Below are 19,224 nucleotides of genomic sequence, written 5' to 3' on the forward strand. Positions count from 1 at the left end.
AAGAGTGCATCGTTTAAAAACGTGACTGGAGTGATTGCATAATAGCGGTGTTGACTGTGCTATATCGCGTTCACGCCCAAAATTGTCCGATGTACAGAAGGGAATTAACATACGTATGGCGCTGCTGGCTGTGTAAAACAATATTTACAGTGGAGGAAGAGTGCACAGTTAAAACGGGACTGGAGGCATTCCCATAATAGCGATGCAGACTATGCTATATAGCGTTCACACCCACAATTATCCGAGGTACCAAAGGGAATAAACATACGTAAGACGCTGCTGACTGTGCGTCGCAGTTCTTGGTTGATACAAAAGGGTTTTTTTTTTTTATGATGAGGTGATGTACACCCGGCTGGGCATATGTAATGTTGGTACTACCCCTAGAAGGTCGGGTTGTATGATTCAGAGGGTTTAATTAGTGGTGGCTTAGGGCAAAAGGTCGGTCCAGGGTAGCACTTGCTGGATAACTGGTATCGACAGTACGTGTGATGTGTAATGTAGGTACAGGATTTAAGACATGTAAACCTACAAAGTCCCCTGTGTGGCTGCTTTTGTGTAGGGGGTTACGCCATCCTATTAACCACATGCTTTTTCAAAAGGTCAAAAATGATCAAAAAATGAAGGGTGTGGGTGACAGCCACCCTGTGTTCAGAGAAGACTTTCCGCTAAATCTCTAGACGATTCTATTTTGAGAATTGTCCCCAAGGGATTTTATTGTTAAGACCATGGCCGTAACTTGAACACCCAACTTTGCTCCTTCTCCAGGAGTCGATTTTCCAGGTTATCGCTGTTTTTGATGTGTTCCAGGATCACCCATCTCATGTCGTTTGGAGTGTGTTGTTTCTCAATGAAATGTGGTGTTTCTTTTACATCTAATGTTACTGTGGTGTTCGACAATCCTTGTGCTTGCTTTCTGTTAGACCTGGCACCATTGGCGTGAGTCTCCCTTCCATTTTTCGCTGTTGCAGCGTGTTTTTCTGGTAATAGATGCTTTGGGCACTGTGCCACTGCTGTCCAGTGCTACAGTGCAAGTGCTCCCTACTGTAATTTGATGTATTGATTAGTGGTTCCCTGATTGGATGTTTGGTTTATTGTCAGACCCTAGTACAGTGCACTGAGTGTGCCCAGGGCGTGTGATCCAAATGCTGCTAGTGGGCTTGCAGCACTGGTAGTGCCACCCACAGAAGCAGCCTTGTAAAATGTGTCTAAGGTCTGCCATTGCAGAACCTGCGTGCAATCTGGTACTGTCATGCTGACTGGGCAAGTGCACCCACTTGCCAGTCCCTCAACCTTCCCTTGTCTTCATATTAGTCACCCCTATGGTAGGCCGACGGGCAGGGTGCAGTGTAAGTATAAGATAGGACAAGCCCTGATGTTGTGGCATGTCCTAATAGTGAATTACAGCCATTTTCGTTTTTCACTATTGCAAGGCTACCTGTTCATCCATAGACCAGAATGGGCTGTTAGAATTGTTACCTCCTATAATCCTAACAGACTCAGAGAACATGGTAGAAATTCGAGTTTAGTATGCCTGGACTCAGAATAATAAAATACATCTTTTAGTAAAGTTTATTTTAATATTTTGTGTTTGCAAATACCACTTTTAGAAAGTGGGTATTTGCTTGCCTAACCATTTGAGCCCGCCTCTGCCAGGTTGTATATTCCTTGTCTGGGTTTGTGTGTGACAGGACTGGGGAATTCCAGGAGACAGGCTGGGCTGCCCGGTGGTGAAAAGGGAGATCTGCATCTAGATGGAAGGGAGGAGTTACTCCTGGGACTTGAATAGGGCTGGGCCTTCCCTCCAGTCCGGACTGAGTGTATAGCACTTGTAGTCCCCGCACAGGCTTTCATTACTTCAGTAGATGCAGCTCCCCTTGGTATTCAGTGATTCATCTGATACAGCGCTGTGCGCCCTCTGGTGGTCACTCAGTTACAGTCCTAACAGGGCTGTCAGGAATCACAAGGTCGGGGTTCCTGCCAGAAACTGAAGGAAGTGTCATTGGGACTGTCAGGCACCAGGTTCCTCTTGGATCGCTCTTGTTTAATCTGCTTCGTTGTGCCACACAGCCACTTGGGCAATGGCCCTTGCTCCTTCCTGGAGAATCTGTTATCCAGTATTGGGGTATCTTTCATAGATTCACATGCCTGAATCATTCCCCGTCGCCGAGGTGGGAGTCCCACGGTACATAAAAAAAGCAGTACCAAAAGTAAATTATAGTAGTAGGCCCTAAATACAGGCCTGAGGCCTAGATTGCAGTAGCCTATCTACCTCATTATGCTGAAAAGACCCAAGTTTTTGCCACAACCAATCAGCTTTCAGCACCCTCTAGAACCCTCTCTGCAGAGCCAGTTCTCAGCTTTTCACCGCACGTCGTGTGGAAGGGAGTCTCCCTGAGTGCCTACTCAGTTTTTCCTTCAGGATGTCAGAGAGGAAGGCCTTGTTCAGGCCTTGCAGGACATGCGACAAAAAGAGTCCATATTGATGATCAACATAAGGACTGTATTTATTGCCTCTATCCTACTAATGAGGCACAGAATTGTAAGATTTGCCGAACCTTCCCTTCTAAAACCCTAAGGGATAGGGAGGCTAGAGTCCTGTTATGACTCAAATCTTCTAAAGCTGATGATGATGATGATGCAGCTTCTCTAAACAAAAAGGAATCCACTCTGGTGGTGCCGGTGATCCCTACAGTGGTGGGGAGCACCCAGTGTTGTTTTAAATACCCCTCACACACCAACGAGCCCCTTGGTGTCATGCTTCATCATCTGGGTCTTCTCACCCCTCTACGGGATGCGGCGTGCTACGACTCACGACTACGTAGGAGCACTGAAGGTGAACTATGTGTTGATGTGTGTGAAGTAAATAAGTGTGAGTGGTGAGGTGGTGAAAAGTGATGGTTAAAAGATACCTGGCTCGTAGGAGAAAAAATAAACTTTTTATTAAGCCCTCGGCTGGTATCGTTAAAAAGGTGCAGGTGAGGTTGTCTGTTACTGGTTAGGGTACGTCAACCTCAGAAGTGCGTTGACATGTTTCGGAGTTAAAGAACTCCTTCTTCAGGACGAGGATATGCACAGTTATCCTCACCTTACTCACATGAAAATGTAGATGTCAGTGTGCTCTACAAAAGTTAAAAGGTGAAATGTACCTAATCGTGTTACAATGAACGAAGTCTGTTGCGCCCAATTGGCGTTAAGATTACAGAACCTGTGTATGAACAAAAAACATCATGAAACATAACATCACATACGGACATTGATGTTCAGAAAAGCCTATGCTAATACATAGGAGGGTAACGAAGAACCCAAAATGAGGTCCAGGAACCCTGTAAAAGAAAAAAGGACATGGACATACATATAGACAAGGACACACATTGATTATAGAATATAGTCGCCATTGGATTCCATGGGATGAAAAAATGGAATGAAAAACACACATTTTTGTATATATACAGTGCTTACTTATGGACAAAGGCTAACTGGCCTCATGAGCCAAAGCGTAGTATTGGGGGTTCTTTTCTTCCTGCTCAATTTAGCAACCTATAGGATGTCAAAAGAGCTAGGTTATCCAGTATTTGGGTGTCTTTCATAGATTCACATGCCTGAATCATTCCCCGTCGTCGAGACGGGAGCCTCCGCTATATAAAAAAGTTAATGTCCTAAAGACATACATAGAAAAGAATAGGCCTAAGGATCTCGCCTTAGTGTCCTATCCACGTCCTTATGTAAAAAGGACCAAAACAGAGTAGGCCCAAGGGTCCCACCCTAGTGGCCTATCTGTGTCCTTTTGTAAAAAGGACCAAAGTAAAGAAACCAACCAATCAGCTACCACCTCCTTCTAGAACCTTCCTGTCAGGAGCCCAAGTCTCTCAGATTTTCTACCGCACGTTGTGCTAGGGAGTCTCCACCTGAGTTCTCCTCAGGAATCTTACTTCTTACTTCAAAAAAACGAATTTTCACATCTTCTCTTATTATGCCTGACAGCCAGAAAAAGGGTCTCTTTAGAGCCTGTTTCTCTTGTGGAAAGAAAAGGCTCCATGTGGAGGACAAACATGAAACCTGTTTATATTGCCTCTACCCTCACCATCAGCCCAAGGACTGCAAAATATGTAGGACCTTTTCAAACAAGACCCTCAAGGACCGGGAAGGGCGCCTACTTCTCTGGCTCAACAGGCTGAAGAACAGAGACGACTTGGTGTCAGAAGACGGTGAGAGTGTTTCTGGTACTTCACAATTTTCCTTGAAGAGACCAAGGGTTACTTCCCCTAGCCCCTCAGACACCCCTCCTAAGAAGACTCTTAAGAAGTCCTCAGAGGGCAAAGCCTCTGTGTCTGGCAAGGATCTTCCTGTCACCAGGAAGCAGCCGCTGACCTTGACGACGACGACAGCGTCGACGATCTCTTCAGCGCTAAAAACTGCTTTGACGACGACAGCATCGTCGGCCACCTCCTCGACGACGAGGACGACGCCTTCATCGTCGGCGAGTATGCCAATGCCGTCGACCATTCCAGTCACTTCGACGACGAAGATCTTACCGGCGACGACGAGGCCGACGTCGATGAAGACCGTACCGTCGACGAAGACTACCTCGTCGACGAGGGGCATCCCGTCGATGACAGGGAAACCGTCGACGGCGGAGAAATTGCCGTCGACGAAGGGCGCGTCGACGAGGACACCGTCGACGGAGACACAGTCGACGACGGGTAAATTACCGTCGACGAAGGTAATTCCAACGACGGCACCGTCGACTCAGGCGTCGACGACCGCAGGTACATGGAAGGAGTCTGAGTTGCTGTCGCACGCAATGGATACCTTGCCGCCTCAGACATCCCATATCACCCTTAAAATCACGAAAAGGCCAATTACGCCAGTCCTGACGTCGCCCAGTAAGGTGCAACAACTGCCTCCCGTCTGCCTACTACAAGGTGAAGAGTCGGAGGAAGAGTTATGCACACAAGCCACTAGCCCATCAGACTTGGTGCTCAAGTGCCAAAGCACAGACGAGGAACAGGAAGAGGAGGAGCATATAGAGCAATCAGTAAATGCCCGGATGCACACACAGGTTACACCAATGGTGTGCCTACCAGCATCCATTGTATCTGACCTGCAATTCTTAATCAAGGACTGCAAACAGCGGTTTCCAGAGAAACCCACTACGCCTGCACCTCCAGCTGCACAGATATCCACTCCTTTGTCTCGACACAAGCAGCCACCACTGCTTGGAGTATAGAGACATCTATGTTTCTGTTGAGAATCAGCATCTTAGATCCTAAAACCTAGCTCTTTTGACATCCTACAGGTTGCTAAATTGAGCAGGAAGAAAAGAACCCCCAATACTACGCTTTGGCTCATGAGGCCAGTTAGCCTTTGTCCATAAGTAAGCACTGTATATATACAAAAATGTGTGTTTTTCATTCCATTTTTTCATCCCATGGAATCCAATGGCGACTATATTCTATAATCAATGTGTGTCCTTGTCTATATGTATGTCCATGTCCTTTTTTTCTTTTACAGGGTTCCTGGACCTCATTTTGGGTTCTTCGTTACCCTCCTATGTATTAGCATAGGCTTTTCTGAACATCAATGTCCGTATGTGATGTTATGTTTCATGATGTTTTTTGTTCATTCACAGGTTCTGTAATATTAACGCCAATTGGGCGCAACAGACTTCGTTCATTGTAACACGATTAGGTACATTTCACCTTTTAACTTTTGTAGAGCACACTTTGACATCTACATTTTCATGTGAGTAAGGTGAGGATAACTGTGCATATCCTCGTCCTGAAGAAGGAGTTCTTTAACTCCGAAACATGTCGACGCACTTCTGAGGTTGACGTACCCTAACCAGTAACAGACAACATCACCTGCACCTTTTTAACGATACCAGCCGAGGGCTTAATAAAAAGTTTATTTTTTTCTCCTACGAGCCAGGTATCTTTTAACCATCACTTTTCACCACCTCACCACTCACACTTATTTACTTCACACACATCAACACATAGTTGACCTTCAGTGCTCCTACGTAGTCGTGAGTCGTAGCACGCCGCATCCCGTAGAGGGGTGCGAAGACCCCGATGATGAAGCATGACACCAAGGGGCCTGTTGGTGTGTGAGGGGTTTTTAAAACAACACTGGGTGCTCCCCACCACTGTAGGGATCACCGGCACCACCAGAGTGGATTCCTTTTTTTTTTTTTTTTTTTTTTTTTGCAGAGTTTTATATAGCGCGAACTAGACCCGAACCGAATCAGGTATCAGAGCGCTTTACATAGCACCAGTTACGTTACATGAGGACAGACACACATTCATTTTAGGCACGGGGAGATTAAGTGATTTGCCCAGAATCACAGGATGTTTGGCGTCGTTACCGAGACTCGAACCCAGTTCCTCCAGGTCAGAGGTCGAGCGCCCTAGCCGTTAAGCCAACTCCTCTCCCCTCTCTTTTTGTTTAGATAAGTTGCTAGGGGAGACAGAATCCACTTCCTCCTCTCCCTCCCCCCTCCTGTTATTTTCTTGATGATGCAGCTTCAACATCAAGCAAGAGAGCAAGATCTCAGGAGAGTTCATCAAGTGAGGTGAGAAAACAGTTGAAAACCTCCCACTCCACTCCTGGTCATTCTCAAAGATCTCCTTCAGCTTCTTCAGGACCTTCTACTCCAAAGGACTCTAAGAAACACAAAACCGTGAGTAAAAGCTGCTCTGTCTCTTCAGCTTTCTCTGTATCTACCATAACATCTTCAGCGCCATCGTCGACGGCTACTGTTTCTACTACTGCTATCACCTCACCAATCCTGTCAACTAGGATTTCCATCATGACTAAAAAGACCATCGTCGACTAGAACCTCGTCGTCAAAGCATTAGTCGAAGAGAACGCTTTCGACGGCATCTTGGTCATCGATGAAGTCATCATCCATGCCGTTGTCGAAGACTGCCCCTTCGTCGAAGAAGTCCAGCCCGTCGACTACGATCCTGTCTGACGATCCCATCGACGGAGGCGTCGTCGACTGGATCGTCGTCGACAGGGCAGTCGACGACGGCATGGATGATGCCTCCGTCGACGATGCCTCCGTCGACGTTGAGTACGTCGACGATGCCTCCGTCGATGCTGAGTCCGTCGACGATGCCTCCGTCGACGCTGAGTCCGTCGACGATGCCACGGCGAAAAAGAAGAGCCCATCGACCGCTGTACCATCCACAGCACTGGCAACAACTTCAAATAAATCTATACCAGTGTTGCAGACATTTTCAATTCCTGTTGCATCCAAGAGTTTCCAGCTCAGATCTTACCAGAGACAGAAATACTCTTATATCTCGCCACTTACGCCTTCTCACCTCTTGGACACTTACGCTCAGGATGAAGGAGATTGTGATGATGACGAGAATGAAGGAGCCTTTGGAGTAGCTCGCCATCCTTCTTACCTAGTTATAAAATGTCAAGACGATGAGGAGGATTACGTTGCGCACTATTATCAGGAGGACATTGTGGTTCCTCATCGCGCAAGTTATCCACGGACTGCAGATACCATCCATCTGCCTCCTACCCTCATTCAGGACCTGCAGGCCATGTTGGCTGACTACAGGCAGCGATTTCCATTGCAGCAGGTCATTTCACCGCCTACTTCTGCGGCAGGACCAGACCCGATGCCTCAGCCTCAAACTCCAGCGCCCATGTCTCCGGTCACAGACACACACCAGCCTGCTCCGCCTCCTTGTACACCTGATACGTCCTCGGACGAAGAGGTAGAAGAAGGAGAACTTCCTGAGAATCCTCCCTCAGATCCGTGGGATACATGCGTTATCCCCATGCCATCTCCGTCAACTCCACAGCCATCTGACTCACCACCTGAGGACATAGGTGGATTCCACAATCTCATTCAAAGAGCCTCGAGCAGGTTCAAGCTTCCAGTTACAGTAGAACAATCTGATTGTTTTCTACATGATTTTAAGGAGGACACTAGAAAAATTTCCAGAGTAATTCCAATAATTGATTACATCTGGAAAGAAGGCATCAAAATAATGAAGAATCCTGCTTCTGTGCCACCTGTGCTACCACGGATTGATAAATAAGTATCGCGCACCGTCCGACAGTCCCTCTGCCCTTGTGGGTCACCCGAGACCAGACCCGGTTATTTTGCAGGCTGCACAGCAGAGGTCAAACAATCCAGCTACGCCCATCATTACTCCTCCGAATAAGGAGGGACGTCGCCTTGACCTTATCGGTAAGAAGTTCTCGGCCAATGGAAGCCGCCTCTATCAGGGCAGCAAATTCGTTGGCGATCATAGGGCGCTATGATCGCCTAATGTGGTCGGATATGACAGCTTTCATTGATTTGATCCCTGAAGACAACCGAGCAGAAGCTCGCAAAATTTTGATGGAGGGTGAACGCGCAGCCTCAGACTATCGACTACGCCCTAGATATCGCCAACACGAATTTCAGGCAGTTGGCTGGAGCCGCCGTCCTCGGGTGCCAGGGTTGCCTGAAAGCTACCACCTTCAGACCAGAGGTTCAGTTAAAGATCTTGGACATGACCTACGACGGCGAGTCTCTTTTTGGCAAGCTCATTGACGAGACCCTCCAGGCAATGAAGACGGACACGGATATCGCTAGGTCTTAAGGTTCCCTGCAATTCAAACGAGGCTCTTACAGAGGGGCTAGAGGACGTGGCTACTCCTCTAGAGGAAAATTCCCTCCGCAGGGCGGGCAATACCAATCACACTACCGTCAAGATTATAATTTTTCTTACCGTCAATCAAATACGGCTGGTTTCTCTCGCCAAGGAGGCCGCAGACGCTCCAACAATAAAGGGCGAGACACTCACAAGAATAAGTGGGTTCAACCGGGCACCATCCGCATTCTCTCCCCTTCCTGTGGGCGCGAAAATATCTATGTTCCATCAACAGTGGCAGAAAATTACCTCCGATCAGTGGGTGTTAGATCTGGTACAGCATGGACACACCCTAGAATTTGTTACCAAGCCGCCAACTGTTCCACCCAAGGGATCCCCTCCCCCTCTTTCCACTTGTTGTTCAAGGAGGTTCAAACCATGCTCCTCAAGAACGCCATAGAAAAAGTCCCGCTTCAGCAGAGAGGAACAGGTTTCTACTCCCGATTTTTCCTTATAAAAAAGAAATCAGGGGAATGGCGACCAATTCTAGACCTGCGCAGCTTCAACAAGTTCCTCAAGAAGCAGGGGTTTCGCATGGTCACTCTTTCAGAGATCCTAAATTGTCTTAACGAAGGAGATTTTTTGGCCTCCTTAGACATGGAGGACGCATACTTCCACATCCCAACTACGTCCAAAACAAGTCCTGCCTTTCTTAGGAGCACGTCTGGACACAATAAAACGCAAGAGAGACAACTCTGTTAGCAGACATTGGCAATCCAGGTGTCAAAAAGAAAGTCCCTTTCGGTTCGACTGTTTGCTTCCCTCCTGGGAATGTGTTCATCAATCATAAACCTCATTCCTTTGGCACGCCTCAAGATTCGACCTCTGCAGGAAGAGCTGCATCATCAATGAAAACAGGCAACAGGTTCCTTCGAGGACATTATCAAAGTCACTCCGCGCATGGTCAGCGCTCTTCAGTGGTGGACACAGTTGCACAATCTGAAACAAGGACTATCATTCATGCAGACGCCTCCAGACTTCATACTGAAAACGGATGCGTCCATGGAGGGATGGGGAGGTCATCTTCAAGATCTGCAAGTCCAAAGCAGGTGGACTCAAGAATACAGACAGCGTCACATCAACAGTCTGGAGGTGAGGGCCATCTTCCTTTCTCTGCAAGCATTTCTTCCCAGAATCGCAAGATCTTCTGTGTTGGTCCGAACCGACAATACCACCAGCATGTTCTATGTGAACAAGCAGGGAGGAACAAAATCTATGACGCTGTCACAGGAAGCTCAAGAGTTATGGGACTGGGTTACACTTCACAACATAACTCTCAGGGGAGAGCATGTCAAAGGCCTCCGCAATACACTGGCGGACAAACTCAGCAGATCCCTGTCAGATTGCCACGAGTGGGAGTTGGACCAAACTCAATTGCACAAGGTGTTCCAGACTTGGGGCAAACCAATGTTGGACTTGTTCGCAACACAGCAGAACAACAAATGCCGATTTTACGCCAACAGGTATCCTCAACAGGGATCAAGGGGGAATCCCCTGTCCATGCGATGGTCAGGGAGTTATGCTTACGCTTTTCCCCCGATCCCGTTGATACCAAAGGTGTTGCGCAAGATGAAGTTCGAGAGTTGCCGACTAATACTGATTGCTCCAAGATGGCCATGCCAGTATTGGTTTCAGGAGCTAATGTTGTTATCCCAGGATCGTCCAATTCGCCTTCTCCGTCTCCAACACTACTGTCGCGGAACGATGGACAGATTCTTCACCCAGATCCTCAATCTCTAAAATTGCACGCATGGCTCCTGATTTCTTAGAGTTTCAACACCTTCAGATTCCGCAGGATTGCAGGGATATCTTCAGGAAGTCTCGAGCTCAAAGCCCATTGAAAACTTACCGTCTAAAATGGAAGAGGTTTTGCTCCTGGTGTGTCTCCAATAGTGTACACCCGATTGAGGCTCCAACAGAAGAAGTTCTATCTTATCTGATGCACTTAGCTCGCTCTGGCCTTTCTTTTTCATCAATAAAGATTCACCTAGCGGCTCTGTCCAGAGTCAGGAAGGTGTCAAACATTCCTTCACTTTGTTCGTCATCTCTAATTAAACAATTCATGACAGAACTGTTCCGAACGTATCCTCCGATTCGGCACCCCCCACCGGAATGGGAACTTAATATGGTTCTTTCACAGCTCATGAAGCATCCATTCGAACCTATTCATAAAGCAGATACCAAATACCTTACATGGAAAGTTGCCTTACTCCTAGCTTTGACACCAGCCAGAAGAGTGTGTGAGATACAAGCGTTCACTATTAAGGAACCCTTCCTACATTTCTCACAGGATTGCGTCACCTTTCGAACGAACCCATCATCTATACCGAAGGTTCCCTCACAATTCCATTTAAATGAACCAGTCAGACTGAAAGTCTTCTTTCCAAATCCTACTACACCAGCGGAAAGAACGCTGCACTCCCTGGACATCAAACGTTGTCTAAAGTTCTACTTAAAGAGAACAAAAAGCTTCAGAAAATCTGATCAATTGTTCGTGGCCTACGGCCAGACTACGTTGGGAACAGCGGTCACCAAGGCTACTATTTCCAGATGGATGACATCAGCGATCCAATTCTGCCATACCAAGTCACACAGACCATTGACAAGAAATGTTAAAGCACATTCTACGAGAGCTGTAGCAGCGTCTACAGCGTTATTTGCAGGAGTGACGCTCGAGGACATCTGCCGTGCTGCGACATGGAAAAATGTCCACACATTCACCAGACATTACTGCCTTCAATCAACAAGCCAGCGAGATGCAACAGTTGGTCAAGCCGTCTTACGACACCTCTTTGTTTAAAGAAAACTTCAGGTAACATGTATTTGATGTTTTTATGTATATTCATTTGTAGATGAAGTCATTTCAATATGATTGCTACTATGTTAATATTACATGTCCATTCTAACGTTTTTAACGAATGCATAAGATTTATAGTCATCTCTGTCTGTGACAATAAGATGGTGTAGCATTGGTTAGGTAGTTGATGATGGTATTACTGGGAGTGTATCAGTATAAGTCTCCCATCATCCACAACCGACTATTACCTGGTATACTGCTTGCTAGTCTGATTCAGGCACGTGAATCTATGAAAGATACCCCAATACTGGATAAGAAAACAAGTTACTTACCTGTAACTTCAGTTATCCAGTATTGGTATCTTTCATAGATTCACATGCACCCACCCTCCTCCCCGGAGAGTCAGTTCTCCAGATTGGGATACTTATTCCCCACTTGTGCTAACGAAAATCTGAGGAGAACTGGCTCTGCAGAGAGGGTTTGGTTGTGGCAAAAACTTGGGTCTTTTCAGCATAATGAGGTAGATCGGCTACTGCAATCTAGGCCTCAGGCCTGTATTTAGGGCCTACTACTATAATTTACTTTTGGCACTGCTTTTTTATGTACTGTGGGACTCCTGCCTCTGCGACGGGGAATGATTCAGGCATGTGAATCTATGAAAGATACCAATACTGGATAACTGAAGTTACAGGTAAGTAACTTGTTTTCTTGTCTTGCATAAACAGATACTCCTTCCCCCCTCAGCAATTTAGCGGTCTTCTAGGTGCTTCAGGGCAGCTACACATGTCCAGGAACAGATCCAGACTTGAGGAATGGTCTTGTCACATTTGGGAGACTGGCTATCAGGCAGACTCCAGCCTTCAGTGCACTGCAGCCCTCTGAGTACTCTGCAGAGCACTCCGTTCCTTGATCGTAGTGAACTTGGACTGGAACAAAATGGTGTGCTTTGGGCTACACTTCTAAATACAACTTTCAGGCTGGAGATATGGATACACTGTCTCAAACTGTAGAACCAATTTGGGTTTGTTCTTGATTAAAGTGTACTTTTCCAGGCTGTTCTCCAGGTATAGCCTTTGTGGAGAGTTCTTCTCACAGAACGGTTGTCTTCACACAATAGACACACAAAGGTGTGAAGTTTCTTCACCTTGCTTTCATCAGTCCAACGGTAGGAGACTGTGTCTAAGTTCATGCTTTCACTAATGTAATTAATACACTGGGAATACAGCCTTATCTCTACATCTTGGGAACACCAGGCCAGGGCATCCAAATGAATCCGCTTGCCTGAATTACTCGAGCTCTCCCACACACATGCATGTACTACATACACTGAGCACACACAAGCACTTGGGATGTTAGTGTACAGAACTGGGGCCGGGAGATAGACAAACACACTCCTACTGTCTCTCTTTCACTCGCATACTCACTCCATACTATGTTATTGTAATGAACTGGTCAAGTGCATAGAAGCAAAACTTTGAGCGTTGGGCTGGTAGGCCTCCACTCCAGTGACCCAGATAAAGATCTTGTCATGCTATTGATCCTTAAAGCTGCGTATGCTGCCACTACAGCATGACTTTTTGTAGTGCATGGTTGAAATTTGTTATTTTTATTTAGCCATATTTGGAAAGTGTTAGCTGAGGTGTGTCTGGTTTGGAGAAGTGCTCCAAATTTGGTGTGGTAGGATCACTTTGCGTACGCATGAGATGTTCAAGAATAGTTTGAGAATGGATGAAGTTGCCTAAGCTTCTAACAACTTTTTCTTTAGGAGACATTGGTGCATGGGAAGAAACGGGTTTTTAACACTTGTCAGAATGTGGGATTGTTGTAAATCATTCTTATTCTAGCAGGGATGAAGAGTGTCCATAAGAGACCTGCTGGAGTGAGGTGATCACACTGGCTCTCTAGAACAATCATTGGCATTGCCAATAGGTCTCGCCTTTGGGACCTTATAAGTGTTTAGTTACACAGCACAATATTCTTGGTGCAACATCAACTGTTGCATGTCTAAACACTTATAAGATTCCAAAGGCGAGACCTATTGGCTATGCCAATGCTTGTTCTTCTCTTGTGATTTCTCTTGTTTTCTTCGTCGTGCTCTCCGCTCTCCTTTTCTCCAATCATGTATTTGTTCTTCCGTTATCTGTCTGCCTCCCCGCGCGCCCTGCCTCCGAACAGTAGGCTGCAGTCACAGAGGGCAGGCTTCACTTTCTCACCCACGCACGTTCATAGGACATTCAATTATGGCTTTTTCCCTACAGCCTCACACCTTTTCCAGCATACCTAACCCGGCGTCACCGTCTCGTTCCCTCTACATGACTGCAAGAGGCTGGGCGGCGCCACCAGCTTCCGGGCAGGAAACCTCAGCGGGGGGGATCTCGAGGGTGCAAGTGTGGAGGACCGGGAGGTGTGGGGGTGAGAGAGGCTACAGAGGAAGCTGAAATAATCTGTCCCATAAACACCCACCCCACCACCCCAGACACCATCACAACCCCCAAACTACTACCAACCCACTCCACCACCACACTAACCCAGTCACCATTCACAGACCCACAGTACCAACACACTCCACCACTCCTGCTACTACACCCACTCCACCATCACCACTGCTACCACACCCATGGTGCTACCAACCACTCCACCATCACCACCCAAACCCAGCCACCATCACCACACCCACAGTACCCGCACCACACTCCACCATCACCACCTGAACCCCGCCATCGGAACCAGCCCATCTCAGCCACTAACCCCCACTTTAATCTCCATCATCACCTCCACCTCGCGATCAGAGGCACCATCACAACACCAACCGCCAACCCATCAACCCAAACCAGCCACCATAACCACCCCAATCCTATCAGTCACCTTCATCACTTCCCCATACCACAACTGCCACGTTCTCCAGCAAATCCACCAACTGTCACCATCATCAACTGAGCCCAGCCACCATCAACATTGCAATTCAGCCACCATCACCACACCAATCCCATCCATTCACCCCTCACGGGGATTCGCCTGGGGATCACCTCCCCAACACTATCTCAGCCACCACCCCAACTGACTAGCCATTCACCATCAGCACCATAACCCAGCCACAATTCCCACCTCCCGCACACAGCCCCCCTAAATAACAGTGCAAGCATCACTCCAAACCAGCCCCCATCCCCACCAGCACCCTCATCTCCATCCCTACACCACCACCACCACCTCACTGCTGGCCCAAAAGAGCCACTCTCAATCCACCTTCCCACACAACTCTCCACCACACAATTTACCCCATAGACACCATCTCCGCGTCCACTTCCATCACCTCCTCCATTACCACACTCATCCTCCCATCAACAGTCATCTCCTTCACCAATATTACCACTCCCCCCCCCCCCCCCCCCCAAAGTCACACCCACTATCCAGGCCAGCACCGCTGCCCCCCCCCCTGCTCCCAAGCACAAACGCACAGCCTCGATCTCCCTACAGCCATCACTTCACCCAACACTAAAGTGATCGCTGCCATCACTCTGCGTCACTAACCACTTTACTGCTCTCACCACTCAACCTACAAAACTGCAGAGTCCCAGAAAGTACCTGTAGGCGCCTCAGGGGTTTAAGCGCTACATTGAACTGTTATTGATGTCAGAAGCAGAAAGGCTGGGTCCTGATTGCAAACTTGTGGCCTGTATACAGAGATCGCGCCATCAACGCCCACTCTACACAGTGAACTACCCCGGCATAGCACCCTCACTCTCGGGACGGATTCCTTTATTTCTATTATGTGAATCCGGACATGATGCTCTTCGCTGTTCATTGTGAGCTAAAGCGACTGAGATACGGCGAGCTTGGCGCTATATCCGCAGCTGAGATAGTTTGGGTGGTTAATGCACCTGCTGCAGTTATCCATTGGCCTGCAGGTCGAACGGCTTATTTCCGGATATGGTCAAAATTGGTACCACTGAGTTAGATTAAAATAGCAACCAATGTTTAAAGCGCCAAGAACCCTCACAGCTTGTGGGGTAAGCCATGCAAACATTTTAAAGCAACAATTAAATATATAGCAAATCAAACCCTCCGCTCTCGATTGTGCAGCCTGAAAGGCAATAGAGCAGAAGGGGCATTTGAGCCAGCCCCGCCTCACTGTCTTATCCCATTATGAATATGCTTTGAGGATCAAACCTTCTGTCTTTAATGAGATTAGCTCAGTGTGTCTGCATAGCTGCAGGGCTCGGGCTGCAAAGATAAGTAGCCGATGTGTTCTGCAAACTTCATGGCGCTAATCTGCTGAAAGCAGGTCTGAGCCCGCAGTAGCCCTGGACACATCGGGCTTTTCGGCCGAATGTAATCACTGGAAAGACAAGCGCTCGCCATTGCCTCGTCCTCCCCGTGACCCTGTGCGCCTCTGAGCTCTGTGCCTGCTTCAGAGCTGTTGTGAAGACTTTTCTTATCTTCTTGTTAAATAAACAAGCAGATAAGAAAAGTCTTCACAACAGACATGAAGCAGTGGAGCCAGTCCAGGTGGGCCGGATCAAAAAGCCAAAGGGAGGCAACGAAAAACCCTCCTTTCCAATGGGAAGCCAGCATTTACCATATACACTGATGCTACCCAATGGAAATGAGGGGTGGGGCTTCAGCTCTTTCTCAAAGTCCTCATTAGCAATAAATCTCTCTGAGCGAGCTGCACATGTGTGCAGCAATGCTAGGCGAAACCTCAAAAGGTACTCTTCTTCTAGTTAGGAATCTGCCTTTGTGTGTGGACACCATGGCTTTCTAAACAAAGAACTAGATGTTACCCCAATGCTGAAAATGCAGAGATTTTTTAAATCCATTAAGTTGCCAGCCACTTGCATACAGAAGGAACATTTCTGAATATCTGAAAGATATCAAGACACAGAGAGTATTACAGATGAGTAACTTGTTTGTCTCCTTAGTGGGTTTTGTCTTTGGAACCCTGTGCAAACTCTATCTCCCTGTTTTCATTTTGATGTAGTATTGTAGTTTAAGAAGTAAACAAACAAAACCTGAAGTTCCCTGACAGTGGAGCGTGTAAGTGGCAGGGGAGGTTTGGTGTGCGTGTGCTCCTAATGATGTAGTTACAGAAGACACACATGGTCAAGATGGCAACTATTAATCTAATCTCTGGTTTCCCTTCATTCTCTCTTTTTAGGCGTTTAAGTGACACTCCCTCTGCTGCTAAGAAGGAGACTGATACTCGCCGGCCTGGACCTGCACCCTCTAAGCCTGCACCGGAGGTGGACCCAGATACTATCTTGAAGGCGCTCTTTAAATCATCAGCAGCTGCTACCACCTCTGCTTCGGCCACAGCATTCAAGATCAAGCTCTAAGGAGTGAGCTTGCAGCCTTTTGGTGTGGTGGAGGGAAGAGTTATCACAGGGCAGGAGTGTGCGGAGCAACCCCCATGCTGAAACATAGACTGAACCCTGGACTTTAACGGCCAAGCAGAGTATGGACTGCAGACAACTGCCGAGAAGCGTGGGGGAGCAGCAGCGATATAGAAGAGATTTGAGGCAGGCATGGCAACAGCAGGACGAAAAAAAGACATGGATTTTGTTTTTCTTCGACCAATTTTACGATCCCTTTTTTTGTAAAAAGTTTTTTTTGTTTGACTATTCTCACTTTCAGCCGTTTTTTTTGTTGTTGTTTTGTTCCTCTAAAATGAACTGAAATTGTATACCTGGGCCTCGGAGGCTCTCACCGCTCATTGTTCCTGTGTGTCTGCTTTCTATACGACCCAAGGCCTCACAGTCTATTATTTGGCCAGTTTGTTCAAAACGTGTTTGTAGTAAAAAAAGAAAAAACATGTTTAAAAAAAAAAGTGTTACTTCTGTTTTTAATGGTAGATTGGAGTGATCTACTCATACTATTGTTGCATTGCAACAAGATGTTTTTAGTCTGTCCTGCTCTGTTTAATTTGACCATCTTTTGGGTAACCTGAACCTCCCTCCATCCAGATCCTAGCAGTGATATTAAGTGTTTCTTCAGTATTTTAACTTTCATAGATTCAAATGCTTGATCATTCTCCATCGTCTAAGTGGGAGTCCCACAGTACCATAGAAAGCAGTATTCCATGTTATACATAGTAGTTAATGTTAAAAAAAAAAAAGTAGTTTTTCTTTTATTGACTTCAGTATTTGATTAATTTCAGCAGTATTAAGCTAGGGGTGTAACAGCGTCGTTCTTTCAGGAAGTAGTATTGCGCCTTAAGTTAAAGTATTTCCCACCTTCATGGATTGTGATAAGTTTGAGTTTCCCTAAAAAGAGGAGCGCCATAGAATGTTTTTGTTCACTCGTAGCTCTCCTCCATAACCATTCATAAATCCTTTCAGGGATCCCAGTGCTGTGAGATCTCTGCCTGAGTTCTTTAAAGGAGCCATCCAGTACAGACCAAAAACTGTTTTGCCTCTAACATTCACCTACAATAGGAATCCTAGAATATTGCCTTTATGATGTCTGCTGAGATTTTGAACCCTATTGTGAACTTATACACTGGATGGCCTCTCTGTGGGATGTTTCCTATCTTAGCTTTTTATCTAACATGGGTCCTAAGTATCCTAGCTTCCTGTTCAGTAGGTGGCCAGTTTATATACCATCTTACATTCTTTTATCTTCAGACGACCATTATCAGCATCTAGATTGATTTGATGTTTGTTCATTTAACTATATTCATTTAATATGTTTAACAATCCTTGCAGATTGATTGCGGACTTACACCAAATACTAGATATTATGCATATTGATTGCGGACTTACACCAAATACTAGATAGTATGCATATGTTGGCCTATGAACAGTGTATGACCTTTATCCTACCGGATGTAAATTTCCTCTATTCAGGATCTAAGGGAAATCTTACTAGGATAGAAAGATGAGATGGGGGCAAGGAAGCAGCCATGTTTCAGATTGTTATGAAGTTTGAGAGGAGAGTTGCATTCCTCTTGCTAATTTAACTGTCAGTCAGGAGTTGGATTTTTGTAAAATAATGGAGTTTAATTGAATGCATTATGACGGAGTCTGTTATGGCAGCACCCTTCCTCCACTGCTTTTTTTGGTACCTGGTATTTGGAATTTAATGGTAGATATGGTATCTGTAGTGCTTGGTAGGCTGTCTCTTGCTCACTTTTGCATGTATATGTATGAAACTTCTCTTCCAGTTGCTCCTGTGCACTACTCTTAAATTCTGACCATGAAGGAGATACCACAATTGTGCCAGCTCCATCATTCTCAGACATTGCTTCACTTTTTAGCCGGCAACTATCCCTGTGGAAACAGTTGTAGTTGTACAGATGGCCAAATTGCAACTGCCCACAGGGTTTAGTGCAGTGCGTCCCGGTTGCATTTGTTGGTGCTTGTGTCCACAGGTATTGTGAAATGTAGTTCTCTCCATGACTCGAAGCCTCCTAGCATAGGACCCCTCCCCCCCCCCCCCCCCCATCACCTTGGGTATTCAGTACTGTAATGTCTGCCCGTTTGTGTGTCTTGCAAAGCCTTGATTAATATTGTGGATATCCTTTAGACTCTGGGATATTATATGGTTTTTTAACTGTATATATATTTTTTTATTTTTTGCAATATTTGAACGCATCTGGCGTGTGTGGCTGCAACTGTGTCTAGTGTAGCATATTTAAATGACCAAACTAAATAGAACTGTACATGCTGCACAGATTCCCATCTGAGGGGGAGGCTTTGTTGGGAGTAACAGGGTACAGGTTCACAGACTTAATTCTTGACTTTTTACTCGACTTTAATCTTTGATGTG

General features: G+C 46.4%; 1 protein-coding gene across 2 annotated transcripts in view; it reads left to right on the top strand.

Annotated features, from left to right (window-relative positions):
• POLDIP3 (DNA polymerase delta interacting protein 3) overlaps positions 1-17,284 on the top strand; it is a 130,905-nt gene extending 113,621 nt beyond the window's left edge. For both annotated transcript variants that reach the window (XM_078640358.1, XM_078640353.1), the window contains exon 9: positions 16,616-17,284. In XM_078640358.1, the coding sequence (XP_078496484.1) occupies positions 16,616-16,793 (178 nt within the window). In that variant the 3' untranslated portion in view covers positions 16,794-17,284. The remainder of the gene's footprint in view (positions 1-16,615) is intronic.
• Positions 17,285-19,224: the final 1,940 nt, after the last annotated feature.

This window comes from Lissotriton helveticus, chromosome 1_1, assembly GCF_964261635.1.
Source record: "Lissotriton helveticus chromosome 1_1, aLisHel1.1, whole genome shotgun sequence".
In the NCBI taxonomy this organism is placed as follows: Eukaryota; Metazoa; Chordata; class Amphibia; order Caudata; family Salamandridae; genus Lissotriton; species Lissotriton helveticus.